This window comes from Macrobrachium rosenbergii, chromosome 3 (genome assembly GCF_040412425.1).
Source record: "Macrobrachium rosenbergii isolate ZJJX-2024 chromosome 3, ASM4041242v1, whole genome shotgun sequence".
In the NCBI taxonomy this organism is placed as follows: domain Eukaryota; kingdom Metazoa; phylum Arthropoda; class Malacostraca; order Decapoda; family Palaemonidae; genus Macrobrachium; species Macrobrachium rosenbergii.
Genome location: NC_089743.1, coordinates 2,110,001 through 2,127,041, shown reverse-complemented (window position 1 = coordinate 2,127,041; position 17,041 = coordinate 2,110,001). Strand labels below are relative to the sequence as shown.

At 38.5% G+C, this 17,041-nt stretch overlaps 1 protein-coding gene across 7 annotated transcripts in view; it reads left to right on the top strand.

Annotated features, from left to right (window-relative positions):
• LOC136851952 (threonine synthase-like 2) overlaps positions 1 to 10,644 on the top strand; it is an 81,510-nt gene extending 70,866 nt beyond the window's left edge. For all 7 annotated transcript variants that reach the window (XM_067126318.1, XM_067126329.1, XM_067126363.1 and 4 more), the window contains 2 exons: positions 245 to 359; positions 9,705 to 10,644. In XM_067126318.1, coding sequence (XP_066982419.1) covers positions 245 to 359; positions 9,705 to 9,921 — 332 coding nt within the window. In that variant the 3' untranslated portion in view covers positions 9,922 to 10,644. The remainder of the gene's footprint in view (positions 1 to 244; positions 360 to 9,704) is intronic.
• The last annotated feature ends 6,397 nt before the right edge of the window (positions 10,645 to 17,041 follow it).

Below are 17,041 nucleotides of genomic sequence, written 5' to 3'. Positions count from 1 at the left end.
ATATATATATACTTTCATTATATATAATATATATATATATATATATATATATATAATAATATATATATATATATATATATATATATATATATATATATATATATATATATATATGTGTGTGTGTGTGTGTGTGTACAAAAAGTGTGCATATATATTATAAGCTATTTTTTATCTATATACAATATATATATATATATAATCACAAAAGCCAAGTTTTTAATCTATACAATCCTGCTTCTTGTAGATTCCATGGTTGTTAGTGACACAGCAATAACCACAACAATGAAGACAGTGTATGCAGAGAACAAGTATATCTTATGTCCACACACAGCAACAGCAGTATACTACCATCACCAAAGGTTTGATAAATTTTTATTAGTATTACAATAATGCAACTGATAATAATTTTTAACAGTTTGGCACTCTTCGTGCAGCACTGTAAATCAGTAGAGTATGTTATATAATTTATTAAGCATTTAACAGCAAAATCAGGTCATTGATAAAATAATGAGCCCCACAAGTATTTTTTCCCCATCTCTGTCATTGGTTACTGTTGAAAATATTAATACGATTAAGAACTCCTGGTCGAGTGAAATGGTCACTTTACTGTAGTTGTTCTGATGTTTTACTGTGTTACTTTATGATCAGAAAGTTCCAACAACTTTCTGACCAATTGGAGCACTGTAGGTCATGTGCAGGCAGCAAGAGGGGTGGCTTTTAAGGCTTCATATAGCCCATGATGCCTTATAGTCAACTTCAGGGCTTACTGTATGTTTCATACATTTTTTAAAATTCTTTGCTCATGCTTATTTGCGATCTGAATATGAAACTCAAACTTGAGTAGAGGACAATCATCAAATAGGGTGTCAAACTCAGGAAACCATCAGCAAGCCTTTGAAGAAATTTAGCAAGCTTGTTGTGGAAATGACATTGTTCCCTGTTAGGAAGGAAGTGTTTAAGTTAATTGAGAGGTGTAGAGGAAGAGCAGTGGTTCATTCCAGTAGCCTTTGGGAATAAATCATGCAATCACTACTTAACCCAGATTTATTTCCTACTAATTTTTCTTACAAAATTTTCCAGTCAGCACAGGTTAACTTTGATTTCCTGTAGACAATAATTCAACAAACTAAAACCTACCTATAATCAGTCAACCAGTTCACTATTATTTAATTTATGATGACCATCATGTTTACCCTAACCCAAAGGTAATTTTCTCAGAAGATAATTTTCTTAAGTCAGTGATTTTATCACCAAACTGGCAAAAGCACCCTATAAACCTACCTTTGAAAAAACTGTTACAACCATCAGGAAAATACCAAGTCAATCCTATATCCCAGGCACATATGACGAATAAAGCTTTACATAAATTTGCTTTCGTTTTGGATGTACGGTGCATTTGGATCACAGTGATCTGCAATTGTGTTGGTGCAATTGGTTGTAAAGCTATCATCAGTATTCATTCAGACAGAACTAGTATGACAGCTCAAGTTCAATCCATGAAATCTGAAGGACAAGCACCTCCATAAACTATTGACCACCCATTACACCTCAGTAATTGCACCAATATAATCTGATAAGGACAGCTCAAGTTTCTTCACAAGCACTGCTATACCAGACTGCACACCAATTTTCATCAACAGTCCAAAATGCTGTATGTACAGCAGTCTCTCGCAAATATCTGCCAACAGTCATGTGGCTTTATCTGGGTGGAGTAGGTAGGTGCAGTTGTTCATTTTCTACAGTCTTTGTCAAACTCACTTTCCTGACAATGTAGTCAAGCCCTTTTCTTCAAGGTGATTGCTTTCACCACAGTAGACCCGCAATGAGAGAGTCACTTAGTGTTAATGGGAGAGAGAACAGGGACATTAAGATAAAAAATTGAACAATTAAATTTTAAAGATTATTAATTAATTTGACAATTAAAAAAATATGTTTTTTAAATGCCTGAATTGCACATAAACTGGTCAATATACAGCCAACACAGCGTGACTATGTGCTTTAGAAGGTGTAGATCATCACAGGAAGCCAAACGAGAGGTCAGGGTGGCTTTCATGAGTATGATCCCAGAATACATTAAAGAAACTGAACGAATTATGCTCCAGGATCGTCATCAAGGAAGCTGCTGACATTCGTAATTGTCATTTGGAATATTCTGAGGTGGCTTAGAGAGAACATTAGCACAAATGACCTGAACTGGTGTGTAATGATAATTGGGAGCTCCTTCATGACAATGTACCAACCCACAGTGGATTGAAAATGTTCTGGATTTTAAGCTATGCCATCATGATAATCACCTGACACCTACTCATCCACCCCTACTGTGCATTTTGCTCCCCACAACTTTCTCTTTCCAAATTTGAAATTAAAGCTGAGGGGTTGCTCATTTTTACACCATGGAGGAGATCCATGGCAAAGTAGGCGGTGCCCAACTTATGTCAAGAATGGGACATAATGGTTGTGTTTCAGGCCTTGCAGAAGAGTGGGAGCAGTTAATTAGGCAAAAGGTGATTATTCGATAATTATGATGGTAAAATTTAAATTGATTATTTTGTTATAAGCATAGCCTGGAAACCTTTGATCATATCTTGTACACTAGTAAGTTAATCTTCTTGTCAGTGACACAGAAAGGTAGTGAAAGCAGTCTTTTTTTTATTGAGGTGTGTATTTTAAAATATTCTGTTGGAATTAAATGTTAAACTTGGAAGTTTGAAAGTCATTACAGAATGTTAATACATGACACTAATGTATTAAAAGCAATTTTGTTCCTACAGAAATACAAACCTTTGGTCTTTACATAGGACTTAGCTTGTGGATGTGAGTTGAGCAGCTGCTTAAATTTCAGACAAAGTTGTTAACTACCGGTGGTAGGGGGAAGCCCCCCCCACTCCACTTTGTTTTCGGCTGCTGTCATGTGAAGACATCTCTGCGCTTCTATGCCTGACTGCTGTTTACTTTCTATTTTATGATTTTTGTTGAAAATTTTTATGTGATTGTTGTTTGTTGTTATATATAAATACAAACTCCTCTGTCACTTTAGCACTTTTTCGAGAGGAAATACGCTGATTTAGGCACTGTCCAGGGGAGGACAAAATGTGTATTCGGTTTCCCTTTTCTGTTAGGTTGATCATCATTTATTTTTGTATGTCACACTCTAACATGAGTGTAAATAAAACAATCTAATCCAACTTCTTTTTCAGGTATTGTGGAAGATGAGGGTCTTAAAAGATTCATGTGCCTTTCTAGCCCTCTCAGGAGAGCCAAGTGTCTTTTGAACTTATTGATCACTCATAGGCTATGAAGGGCTTGCTGGTATCGCTGTGACCGTGCCTGGGACGTCTTACTGGCCACGGTGTCTGCTAGCATCTTCTTCCTTTGTAACCCCCCCTGCAGCATCGCGATTGTGTTCCCAGGTACTGCCATATACATCATCTATGAGTGATGTTCTCCTGTACACACTGCTGTCAAAGGCATGCTCAGCAAAATCAAGAAGAGAAGAAGGAAGTCATCATTGTCGTCTTTGTCATCAAGTGCTGTCACCTCCTCCCCTTCTTCTTCCAAAGCTAGCAAGCAGAAGAAAAGGAAGGTTACCTCATTCTCCCATGGGAAGTCTTGTAGAGCTTCCAGCAGGTAACTCTCCTTTTGCTGAGGGGCTGAAGGTGTCTTACTAGAGGCAGTACCACTGCTCCCATTGCCTAGCACTTGGGTGCAACTGCTACGTGGGGTTCTCCAGAACCACTGTGTACCGGTATCGGCCCTGATAGCATGCCTACTTGGACCACCGGTACTGGCCTTGGTAGCGCACTTACCTGGGCTACCGGTACCAGGTGTGGTCTGTCACTGATGGTACCTCTGCCTGTTGCCTGGACCTCCAGTGTGCTGGTACCGGCGCCAGTAGGCCTCCTACCAGGGCTTTCAGTACCAGCCCTGGTCTCTCACTAGTGGTACAGATGTTCCCGTTGCTGAGCGCACGGGTACAACTGCTACCTGGGGTTATTTGGTCCCCCGGTGTACTGGTACCAGCCCCAGTAGGCCACCTACTCGGGCTATTGGTACCATCTTTGGTCTCTTGCTAGCGGTACTGCAGCACTGCTGCTCCCGTTGCCAAGTGCACAGGTGCAACCACTACCCAGGGTTTTTCAGACTTCCGGTATACTGGTACTGGCCCCGGTGGCCTGCCTGCCCCAGCTGCTGGTACTATCCCCACACTGGTACCAGCCCCGGTAGCCTGTCTACCAAGGTCAGCAAGGGTCCTTGGTCTACGGACCCAGTCCCAGCTGCCATCGCAAGCCAGCAAGTAAAGGTGAGCACAGAGCATGAAGGTGATCACTCACCCCTTCCCACTCTTCAAGAGGTTCTGGGATGGTGGCCCGGTGACCAGCCCGTTCACTCTGGTATGGCAAGAGGAGGTCCCCTGCTCAGTCCTCTTCTCTGGTAGAAGTAAGTCTCAGCTTCAAAGTAGATTGAAGTGCGGATGGGGAACAGCCCCTGCTCACGTTTGTGTAAGCAAGACTGGTCTCTTCAATTCAGGCAGACAATGTCACCGCAGGTTGACGACTGCCCATGGCTTTACCTACCTGCCGGAACTTTGGTCTTTGGCAGGCCAGGCATAGGTGCGTGTGATCTCTCACTTGTCTCCTCCTCCTCCTCCTTAGAATTTTATTCCCAGGTGTTGGGAGCCAGACAGGTTCAGGGCTTGCAACTGAGAATGTTCTTGCTCCCTTCCTGGCCTGTTACACTGAGGCCTATATTCCTGATCCGGTTCTCAGACGGGATAGGATGTACGCCAAATGATAAAGAGATTGCTAGGGCTCTGCTGAGTTGCAGAGGCCTGTTGCGGAGAGCATTAGAACGATACATAATTTTAATGGTCTCAAGGAAGATTGATTTGTGGCTATTGAAACTGGCATCATAACAGCTAGGTTATTGATACCGTAATGAAATTAGATAGGAATTTAAAAAAAAATAAGTTTAAAAGGACTCTCATGAAAGAAATGACTAAATATATATATATATACACACATATACAGTATATATATATATATATATATATATATATATATATATATATATATATATATATATATATATATATATACATATACATATATACATACATATATATACACTGTACAGTACAATATTATTCGAACTGCAATAACCATTGAACTTAAGCCTCACGCATGTCGAAGATTTGTGTAAATTTAGCAGGGTCATTAAAAGTGCTAATAAATGCTTATTTCTAGAGTTTAAACACTAAATATGACCCTAATCATGCTCCCAAGTATTAAGCTTTTAAATGAAATTAAAGTTACTGTAATTTCATTTAAAAGTTAGCTTAGTACATTACCCTTAAAAAAGAAATAAATGGTTAACATTAAAATTGAGTATACAGTTTAGTATACTAACATTACCCTTAATTCATGGGATGCAATTTTCTTTTTCACTCAGAGAGTAAATGACATTACAGAGAAATGCGTACACTATGAACAAGAGAGAGAGAAGAGAAGAGAAGGTCTGAACTAAGCATCTAATAATCTATCTATCAATCCATTTCTCACAATTCTACCCTTTGGTGAGAGAGAGAGAGAGAGATTTTTCAGTATCCTTTCTATGGCAACATCTTTTACCCTTGTGGTCAGAAAATGTTGAGTAATTTGACATATTTGACAGGTTTGTCCTTGCCCCTTCAAAGCTTCCACAAAAGATCGGGGATGATATTTGTTTGTTTAAAATCTCACATAATTTACTATAGAAATGTATAAATTTTGTAATTACAGTATATTATTATTATAGAATGTGTAACACACTTGAAGAAATGGTGGCGTCCTGAGATTCCTTTAGAGTCTCAGTTACCGCGCAAAAAATGTTGACACTGTCAAACACAAGAGGTTTGTACATGATTACTTTTTCACTATCCAATTAGAGATCACAAAGTTAGGGGCATCGCCCTGTCCCTTGCATTCCGGAAGAACCTGTTGGTTCACCAGGCAATACAAGCAGGTATATGGTTGCACCAGACCACATTTACCTTGTATTATCTTTGGAATTTGCCCATAAGTCTTTTGGACAAGCTTTGTGGCTCATCTGGCTCCCTTAGGGGACACGTGTATCCCGTCTGAGGTGTTCAGTAAGTGGGAAAGGTGTGTGAGGGACTCGTCTCCTCCTTTTTCTCTTTTACCTCTCTCTCTCTCTTCAGACAGAGAAGCCTTTTCCTCAATAGATGTCACCCTTTGTTCAACAAATATAGTTAACAAACTAGATTGGAATACATGTGATGACTCCTACTCAAGTGATCATTTTCCCATAATAATATCCCGGATAAATAATAAACCAAAACCATACTCTCCACATTGTTACATGCAAAAGCAGTTTATAAATATTATAGGAAATTTTAACTCATACTTAGAAATTTTTTTGAATCCATACCAAATATGCCTGTACCATATACATGTGTGAGAATCAAAGAGACTAACGAATTCTTTGTGTCTTTCATTAAAAATGCAGCAGACAAAGCTATTCCTCATTCAAAACCTCATAATAAAAAACAGATGATCCATCTGGATTAATACAAGAAAAACATCTTTGGCAAAAAGGTTAGATACTCCAAACAGAAGATTCAGTAAAATAAATAAATCAAAACCATTCCTAGAAGAAAACATATTAAGAATGACAATTATATTATTAGAAATAGATGCATTAAAACCTTTTATATAATAAAACATTAGCCAAATTTAGAAAGGATGTCATAAAAGGTAAAATAATAGCGATTTATGAGGAATAAGCTGGAACAAATAATTAAAAAAGGGGAAAAGTTCTGAAAATAAATGGAACAAACATTAGATCACCTTAGATAAACAGTTAGATAATGGCCTAAAATTTTTAATCCCTTCAGAATTAGTAATATTACTTTGGGAAGTTTGCTTAAAATAATTACAGCATTGATTTAATTTGAATAAAAATTTTAAAAATACAGAATAAGCAGAATATATAATACTTAATTTTGAGACAAGGAAGATGCTATATTACAGATAAGAAATTTCAGTATGGAAGAGTTAGGTATGCTCTCTTGAACATGATTATAAATCTGCTCTATGGCGATGATAATACTAAATGATTTGTCATGTAGCACATTTGGCAAAATTGTACTTATTAAAATTTCACAATCATTTATGACTCCGAAACTTGTTACCATATGAACGGGGAAATGCGATAATAATTTCTATACCCAAACCTGGAAAGGATCCTAGAAATGTGAATAATTTTATACCAATTTCGTTTAACAAATTGCTGATGCAAGTTGCTGGAGAAAATGGCAAATTCACGACTAACGTGGCACATTCTTGAAAATAAAATTTTGAGTCCCACCCAATTTGGTTTACAACATAATAGATCTACATTAGAGTCTCTGTCTAATTTGGAAGATCACATACGAAGAAGATTTGAAAGAAAACAAATTACAGTAGCTGTCTTTTTTGATATTCAAAAGGCATACGACACCACAAGAAGGTATGCAATATTAAAAACATTAAATAGGCTAATAATAACATACATAGCCATCTTCCTGAATTTATTAAAAACTTATAACTGATAGCACTTTTCAGGTGAGAATAGAGAATGTTTTTTCAGAAATATTTCCACTTGAAAATGGAATTCCACAAAGAAGCATCCTTGGTGGAACTCTGTTTACATTAATAATTAATTATATTGGAATTAAAAGCAACCTTTATATGGATGCTTCTGCAAAATTTTCAGGATTGATATTTGATGCACACCTGAATTGGAAAGCCTATATAACTTACATAAAATCAAAATGCAAAAGAGCTTTAAATCTAATTAAAAAACTCACACACAAATTGGGAGCTGATAGACATACTCTTACTACACTGTATAAGGCAACAGTGTTGTCAATCATTGATTACAGAAGTGAACTAAATGGTTCAGCATCAGAAGCAGCACTGAAAATATTAGATCCAGTTCACAATGAAGGCCTAAGAATATGCACAGGGGCATTTAGACCCTCACCGGTCTCCTCTGTACAAGTTGAATGTGGCGAACTTCCACTGAAAAGTGCATTAAGAATCAAGACAAGTGATTCACCAACAAAAAATATATTTGATCTAAGGGATATATTTATAAACAGTCATTCACCACCTTTCCCAATTAGAATTAATAGATTGTTTGACTTTCCGCATATAAATCTACAAGTACCTTCAACAGTAAAATTACTAACGCATTGGACTCTGAATGAAGTAAAGATTTGCACACACTTGAAATATTTATGAAAAAAGTTGCTCATATATCCCAGAACACCGTGGACAAAAAAGTATAGATCATATAATACGAAAAAGTTCACATTACGCAATGTACACAGACGGGTCTAAATCAAGATACAAAGTAGGATATGCTGCAGTATCCCAAGACAAAACGTATTATTCTCTTTACCTAGTAATGCCTCAGTCTTCACAGCAGAGCTGTGTGGAATCGCATTAACCATCAAAATTATAGAGGAAGTATCTCAATAAATTTGTGATTTTTGAGACTCGAAAGTGCTATAGAAGTCGTTCAAAATTACTACCTAAAAATAGTATTGTACAGCAGATTAAGTTTGAACGCCACAACTGTATAATAATGGGAAAAATATTGAAATATGTTGGATTCCGGTCCATGTAGGGATTAAAGGAAAAGAAGAGGCTGATAAAGTAGCTAAAGGAGCAGTCCACATGACAAGAGCAAATGTAAACATCCCTATTATTGATTATATAAGATACAGTATATAAAAACAATTATTGTAAATAAATAGCAAAATATATGGAATGAGGAACCTATCAATAATAAACTGAAACAGATAAACTCCTGTGTTGGAAAATGTTCATCAAGTAATTCTGACGCTTCTGCGAATAGACCATACTCATTTGACACAATGAAACTTCATGAACAGTCAACATAACCCTCCTCCCGTATGCTCAAAATGCTAAGTGATAATAACAGTCAAACATGTATTGTGTGAATGTCCAAAATATAACCAACAGCAATTATCAACTTTTGGAAACAAACCGATGAAGGAAATTTTGCCAGAATCTTCTACATTTTCAATCACCCCAATTTTAATATTCATGAAGAACTGTAATTTATCATTAAGTTTTGTTTTCTCCGACACTCTTGGAGTCTTCCAAGCCTTTTTTCAAAGTAATGACGCAACTCATTACTTTAAGCCTAGAAGTCTAGCAGTTGCAACATCCCATATTATGTATGTCCAACAAGCTAGAGGTGTGGGATTCCTTCTTCAGCTTCTCCAGACCAGGAAGGTATTTCTGGGTGGGTAGAACCAACCTGTCGGTTCAGAGATTTACTCAGACTCCACCCTCAACTGGGTAAGTCTCGTATGTAAAGACCGAAGGTTTGTATATGTGAGGGACAAATAGCAAAATTTTTAAGTAATTTGTATTTTTCCTAACACACAAACCTGAAGCCTTTACATTTACGGCCCACCTCAGCCACCCCTCATTCTGATACCTGGGCCAAAAAGCAAAGTGGAGTGCAGACCGATGAGTGGACGGGCTTCCTCCTACCGTTGGTAGATAAAGATCTTATCTGAAAGTTAAATACCCATTCCAGTTCGTGTCCTCAAGCTAAATCCTATATAAAGACTTCAGGTTTGTATGTTTGGAAAATGCAAATTACTTTTAAAATTTGTGATGTTTCAGAAATTCAGATGCAACAAGGGGTTTCATTGCAACAGCATCACCAGCAAAATTCCCGGAGGCAGTAGCAAAGGCTGATATTTATCCGATTACAGATGGAGTGGAGCACTTGCAAGATCTTCCAACAAAATTCCTCTGGATGAGGAAAGGTGAAGACTGGCACTCTATACTCTGTGCTAAAATAGAAAATATAACCAAAAACATAGATATAAAGGTATGATTATGCTGATGCTGATTTGAGATCCTTTAAATAAAGCACTGTATCATTCTTGTGTACAAACACTGTGCATGATAAATACTGTACTTTTATCCATATACAGTATAGAAAATGTTATCATTGTTCATGAGCCATGATATTTCATAGCAAGAACAGGGCAATGCCCTAAAAAACAGCACTGAACTGAGGTAAGTGTGTGAATGTTTTTCATGAAAATTGTGATAATTGTAAAGCACACAATTTACTGTGCTGATTTTTTAAAGGTTATTAATCAATCGAAAATAGGCTTGTGAACTAAAGTTTAGGCTATCATAGGGCTGGCTCAGAGGTGATAATATACTTTTGTAAATTAGATTAGGTGTTTTCTTATGCCCTCAGAATTCAGTGAGGCCTTTAATGAAAATTGTAGAGGAGTGACTTATTGATTAAAGATTTTATTCATAACATTTATTTGAATTGTGAGTTACACTTTTTACTTCTGTTTTTCTGTACCCTTGATATATTGGCTCATTTTTCACTGGAAAAAGGGCTAATGTATTGTATATGTGAGTAGTACTTTTCCACATGGGTATTAGTACCTGTAGAGTGAACAGTAAAAATCTCCTAAGTATAACGTGAGCCTAGGTCGGCATTAAATGCACAATGCTTTTGACTGTTTTATTTCTGCTTGTGTTACTGCTTGATGCAATAATAGATGTAATCACTTGAAAAAATACAGCATTGCTATATTCTTGTTTTTTTCTCTAAGATATATGCAAACAATTTATATGAAACTCGTCAGTCATATATTCTCAGTTTGTGGTATATATACAAGATGTACAACCAATAAGTGAGAATTTATGAATAACCTCTGGCATATAACTTTCAAATGTAAATTTTGATCTATTTCAGTATAATTCTATTAAATGAAATAACTGGTAACTCCGGAATAAAAGAAAATCCACCAGGAAAGAAATAACAGTCAGTCCTGCTCACACATTCAGTATCTGATCAGAGACTGTAAACCTATGGGTTTTCATACCAGTTCCAGTTTATACGGTATGTTACTAAGTCAATTTAAGCCTCATTTTAAAACATGCACAGTAAATGCTTTAGTACTGTAATTGTTCTATTGGCTGTCTTAATCAAAAGGAATAGAAAATTAATGAGTGTATTTGCCAATTTGGAAAGGGGAACTTTATCTGCTCTCTTCTGAAGAGAAAGCAAAACAGAGGTTGAAATCAATAAGAACGTTTTTTAGAAATACAAATTGTAATAGCTGTTGAGATGTCACACGGGAAATGTTGGATAATATACATTATGGAGTGAGAATTCAAGATAAAGATCGGGTTGGTAGAGGAGCTTGCTTATGTAGGATGTGAAAAAAATACACTCACACAAAAAAAAGGGTTTCAAGGCCTTTTGGGGTAAAAAAAAAAAAAAAAGAACAGCGTTCTTCATACAAAATGGCCTTAGTGTCCGGCAGCCTTTAAGTAGGTCTAGGGTGAAAAGAATCCTGGTGAAAATAAAAATGAATCAAGTTCAGTGAAAATGAGTACCCTAGAGTAAATGCTTGAACAGCGTTAAGAAAGAGTGGGGCAGTGTTGTTTAGATGTAACATAAACTAATTGAACATTGTGTGCATAGGGTCAGATTCAAAGGATCAGAGACCCAAAAGGTGGTGGTGTAGAGAAACATAGGATCTGGTGGGACAGAGGTGTCACAAGCAGAGGGTATAATCGTGGGATGAGACCTAAATGGGCATGTAAGAACCAACAGTTGTTTCTGAGGGAAAGAGTAAATATATGACTTTCAACAGAGAATGGGAAGGAGAAGCGGTACTGAGATTCCACAAGATGTAACAATTAAATTTGCTCAACAAAATTTAAGAAACCAGGGTGTAGCTGATAACGAATGAGTAGAGAAGACTTACGTAGTGAAGTATTGTTGACGAAAAAAAAGGAAGTATTGCACAGCTGCCAACTGAGATGGAGGAAGGCATTTAACCTCACTTTTTCACAAAAATTATTCCAAAGGCACTACTAAGTATACTGCAAATATTTTTATGAAATGTGATCAAAGGACACCTGCTGAAACAACTGTAGGTTGACAGATGTTCAGGAGCTCTCAAGAAAAAATAAAATTTCTCAAAAAATTTTTTTTTCAGAATTAAATTTGTCTATGTACAAATCTATTACGGTGTTATAACTGTTTACGTTTTTCTAAAAACTTTCAGGTACTCCGCAGATGAAGAGATCCTCTAGGTCTAGGTAGCAGTTAATTATCTGAGTGCTTATATTAAATAAATTTTCTGTGTCCTGTAAGTAAAATCTGGTATGTATACAAAAAATAAAAATTCTGCCTAACTTGAATGGATAACTGTATTAAAAATGGCCTAGATTCATTAGATCATCAGGTGGAAACATAGGGTCCCTGAAAAATAAAGTACTTATCTCAGTGTTAGGTTCTCAAATGGACCACTTTCCACAGATTCATGAGCAAAGTACTCGTGTTCCAGGATCAAGGCAAGGTACCAACCAGGTGGCTTGCTAGCACCTGTAAAAAGTCTTCCTTCAATTTTTGTATAGATTTCCTATTCCTAGTGAAGAACTAAAAAAAAGTCTTCCTCCATTTTTTTACAGATTTCCCATTCCCAGTGATATACTAAGAGTTATGCTATTAATTTGGACTAATGTTCATATGTGGTCCTATAAGATGACGCAAACAGCTAAGCAACAGGACAAATACAATACTAATCAGTGTGCTGCCAGAGGTACAGGGGTTGAAAGGTGATTGGTAAAACCTCCATTCTGCTAATTTCAGCAGAGTTGCTAATTTAATTGGTGTATATATATTGGCAAATGGCTTCCTTCCTGGCTTAGCAATAGTCTCGGTCAACTTGATCCTGATATCCGTAATTAGTAAGTTCTCACTTGATAAGGTACAAGTATGAAGGTTGAGGGTATCCAGTTTCTTGTGCCAGCATATTAATGGCTGCTAATGTTGCAATATCTTGCTGCTTGAGGGAGCATTTCCACAAAGTCTTAACTGGATTGGGAACCGCTACTGCTGGGTCCAGAATAGAACCATTAGTGTCTTCATAACACTGGGTGCCCATAGGAGCCTTGATGGTGATAGATATCTGGAAATCCTTACACTTTTCTGCTTCAATTAAGAGTAGGATTGTCAAATGACCCATACTCTCCATTGACCCTTAGTTAAATCTTTGTTGCTGAAACACAGTGATGGTCACTGTTATTATGCTAAGTATTGATGGCATGAAATAAAGACTACACTGTCAAATCGGGTGAAGCATTCATAAACAGGCCGCTCGCAGCTGAGTTGGGAGAGGTTACCAAATCCTAATGTTTCGCATAAAATATTTTAAAGGCAGCATATATTGTTTATTGAACAGATTGCTGTGAAATTTAATCGAAGAAAACTTTTAGAAACAACTCTTAGCTTACAGATGTTAGGAACTCAAAAGAAAGCATCCAATTTCTGAAAACTTTTATTCAAGAAACGTTCTTTTCAAAACGTAATTTTTGTTATACATAGCTACATTATTTGCATTCATACAAACATTCAAACACTGCACAGATTAAGAGATTCTGTAGTTCTAGCCAACAGTTATTGTAACGTAAAATAGAGTTTCAATAAATGTTATTTGTTTCATCAAGAGCCCATTACTTTACTATGGCCTGAATGTCTATTTAGGTCAGAGAGCTTTCATAGCTGCTGCCTCATAGAAGAGATGAATAGATTCGGGTTTTGGTAGAGCTACAGAACTTCTGGAGACAGAATGTGTACTATAGTACCCAAGAGTTCGAAGGACTAACAAGAGATTAAAAATTGCATTGGGATCTTATAGTAAGAATCATGGATGTATTCCTTGGACTGATTAAACAGGGATACTGCTTATATAGATTAAACATTTCTCTGGGACTGCAAAAATTTGGTTCACTGCCCCCCACAAGGTCGTATGAGAAGATTTGAAAATACTTTTGGTTTGGCTTGTGGAAATAGGCTACTTCTAGAAGTAGTTAAAATTCTCTCGAGGTAGTATTTAGGATGGAGTTACAGGAAAACTTTCAGCTAAAAATCAGAGGTTTCAACATCCATAATTTCATGAAGGGTACTCTGTAATAATAATACTCAAATTTTTTTAATTTGGCGAAAATACACTCGAAAGTGGAGGGTAACTGGAAGATGATTGGTTGAATGTAGGATTGGTCACAGTCAAAACAAAGGATTTCGTATACGAAATCCCTTGCCTCGACTGTGACCAATACTACATCAGTTTTACCGGTTAATCACTCCCCCCCAGAGATTAATACAACATAAACGTTCAGTAAGGCATGGCCAACAGAGCTCAGAATAAAGTGGAATTTGTCATGTACAATTTATAGCAGCAATTGTCGGTTCAAAAGCCAGATGGTAGAATCAGCACTGATTAAACAAAGGAGCTTGGGACTCAGATATTATAGATAAAATCTTCCTCCCACCAGTGATTAAGAATATTAAGAAGCTGTCAATTGGAGTGACATAACAGCTGACCTCTGGAACTCTTGGTATAAATACCGCTTTTCTGTAACTCTTACTTCATTCATTACCTGCTTGTAGAGGGAGACAATTGTTTTCTGGAATATATAGCATTAACTTTCAACCTTTTGGCATTTTTATGGGCTTCTTTTATTACATATATACAGTATATATATATATATATATATATATATATACATATATATGATTATATACATACATATATATATATATATATATGTATGTATGTATATTATATATTATATATACATATGTATACATATGTATATATATATATATACATATATATATATATATATATATATATATATATATATATATATATATATATATATATATATATATAAATATATATATATATATATAAACTTGAACAATCCTGCTGCATTAAAATTTGTGTAAAGCTTAGTGATTCCCAAGTGGAAATGATCTGTAAGATTCAACAGGCCTTTGGGGACGGCGGAGCAATGAACACCACACAGATAACGGAGTGGTACAACCACTCCAAACATGGTTACACGTTAGTGGAGAGTGAAGCACGTTCTGGTAGGCCCTCAACATCCAGAAATTAGATCATAATTGACCAAGTGAGGACCCTGGTGATGCAGGATCATCAAATTATGATCAGAGAACTTGCAGATGAGGTAAGCATCAGTACTGGATCCGTTAATTCCATTTTGACTGAGGATTTGGGCTTCAGGAGAATCTCAGCGAAGTTCGTGCCAGAGCTGCTAACAACTGAGCAGAAGCAATTCATTTTGAAGATCACACAGGACATGCTGCAGACTGTGAACAGTAATCCCAACTTCCTGAACACAGTGATCACTGGCAATAAGTGCTGGGTTTATGGGTATGAGTACAACCCAGACACCAAGTTGCAGACATCACAATGGAAGCACCCAATATCCCCGAGGACAAAAAAAAAGCAAGGCAGGTTTGCAGCAGTGTCAAAGTCATGCTGACCGTCTTCTTTGACTCTAGTGGCATGGCTTATAAGAGGTGCAAAAGAAACGAGCAGGAAAAATTTGCTGCCGATTTATTGGTGACCCAGGCGGTTTATATAGCGGCAGACTGACGTCACGCTGTGGAACACAATGAGAACAAGGGTGATCTGAGGTCGATAATAATTAACAATAAATACAGTGAACGAATACACTTTGAATCATACAAATGGACAGAAACAGAGTTGAATACAATCTGATGCCTGCGAAAGAAGATTACATGATATACGAATTGGAGACAGGTGAATAATTATATACATAATTTAAATGATTGGATCGGCGTGACCCGTCATGCCAGGTGTGACGAATTGTAGAGGCAAAGAAAATGGGACGTCACCATAGAAAACTCGCTCAGCAGAGACTTTACAAATACTCCCCCCCCAAGACGTGGGTAACGTCTGATTAGTCGGCGTATCTGCTGGGGCGCTGAAGGGTGTCAGGGCTACATGAGGACATTGGGAAACACCCTGTGTGTGGGGGCGGCTGGCTGCTGGTGTGGGCGGGTGTTTTTCAGGGGCGGCCGCATGCCCGCTTCTTATGGGGGCCGGCTGCGGCGACGACTGTCCAGGTGGAGGGTGCGGTGTGGTGACGTCTGTGTCCTCCTCCAGGAGGGCGGGTTTGATGAGGTCTACCCAGTCGTTCTTCCCATGAAGGGCAAGCAGGAACGCCTTGTTGTTCCTCTCCAGCACGTGGAATGGCCCCTTGTAGGGCCTGGTCAGTGGCGGGCGGACAGTTTCATCCCTGATGAAGACATGGGTGGTGGAGGACAAGCCAGGCGAAGTGAAGGTGACCGACCTGTCGGTATATGTCCGCTTGCAGGGGGCGAACTTGCCGACTATGTCGCGAAGCCTCTGGACAGATGGGTTGCAGTGGTCCTCTGTAACTAGCTCGCCCGGGACCACGAGGGGCTCACCGTAGGTTCTCTCAGCTGCGGACGGGGCGCCGTCGGCCCTGGGGACGGTTCTCAGCCCGAGGAGGACCCACAGCAGCTGGTATTTCCAATCCTCAGCGGTGCAGCGGGCCATGAGGGATGCCTTCAGGGATCTGTGAAACTGCTCGACCAAGCCATTGGCTGCGGGGTTGTAGGCCATGGTGGTGTGATGAGCTGTCCCCAGCAGATGTGCCAGGGAGGACCACAATTCTGACAGGAAGACGGGGCCCCTGTCGGTTGTAATGTGGTCAGGGACGCTGAAGCGCCTGATCCAACTGGAGAGTAGGGCCTTGGCGCACGCGCTGGCTGTGGCTTCTTGCATGGGCGTGGCTTCGGGCCACCTTGTTGAGCGGTCGACCACCGTCAGGAGATATCTGGCCCCGCCTGACGGGGGAAGGGGCCCGACAACGTCGCTGTGAACATGGCCGAACCACCGCCCTGGCTGCGGAAACTTGCCAACTCCAGACTCTGTGTGACGCCCCACTTTGCTGGTTTGGCACTGCAGGCACTGCCTCGCCCAGGTCCTTGCGTCCTTCTGCACTCCGTGCCAGACGAACTTCTCTGCCAGCAGCTTGGCCGTCGTCCTGCCGGAGGGGTGGGACAGCCCGTGGATGACGTCGAATACCTGGCGGCAGCAGGAGGTGGGCAC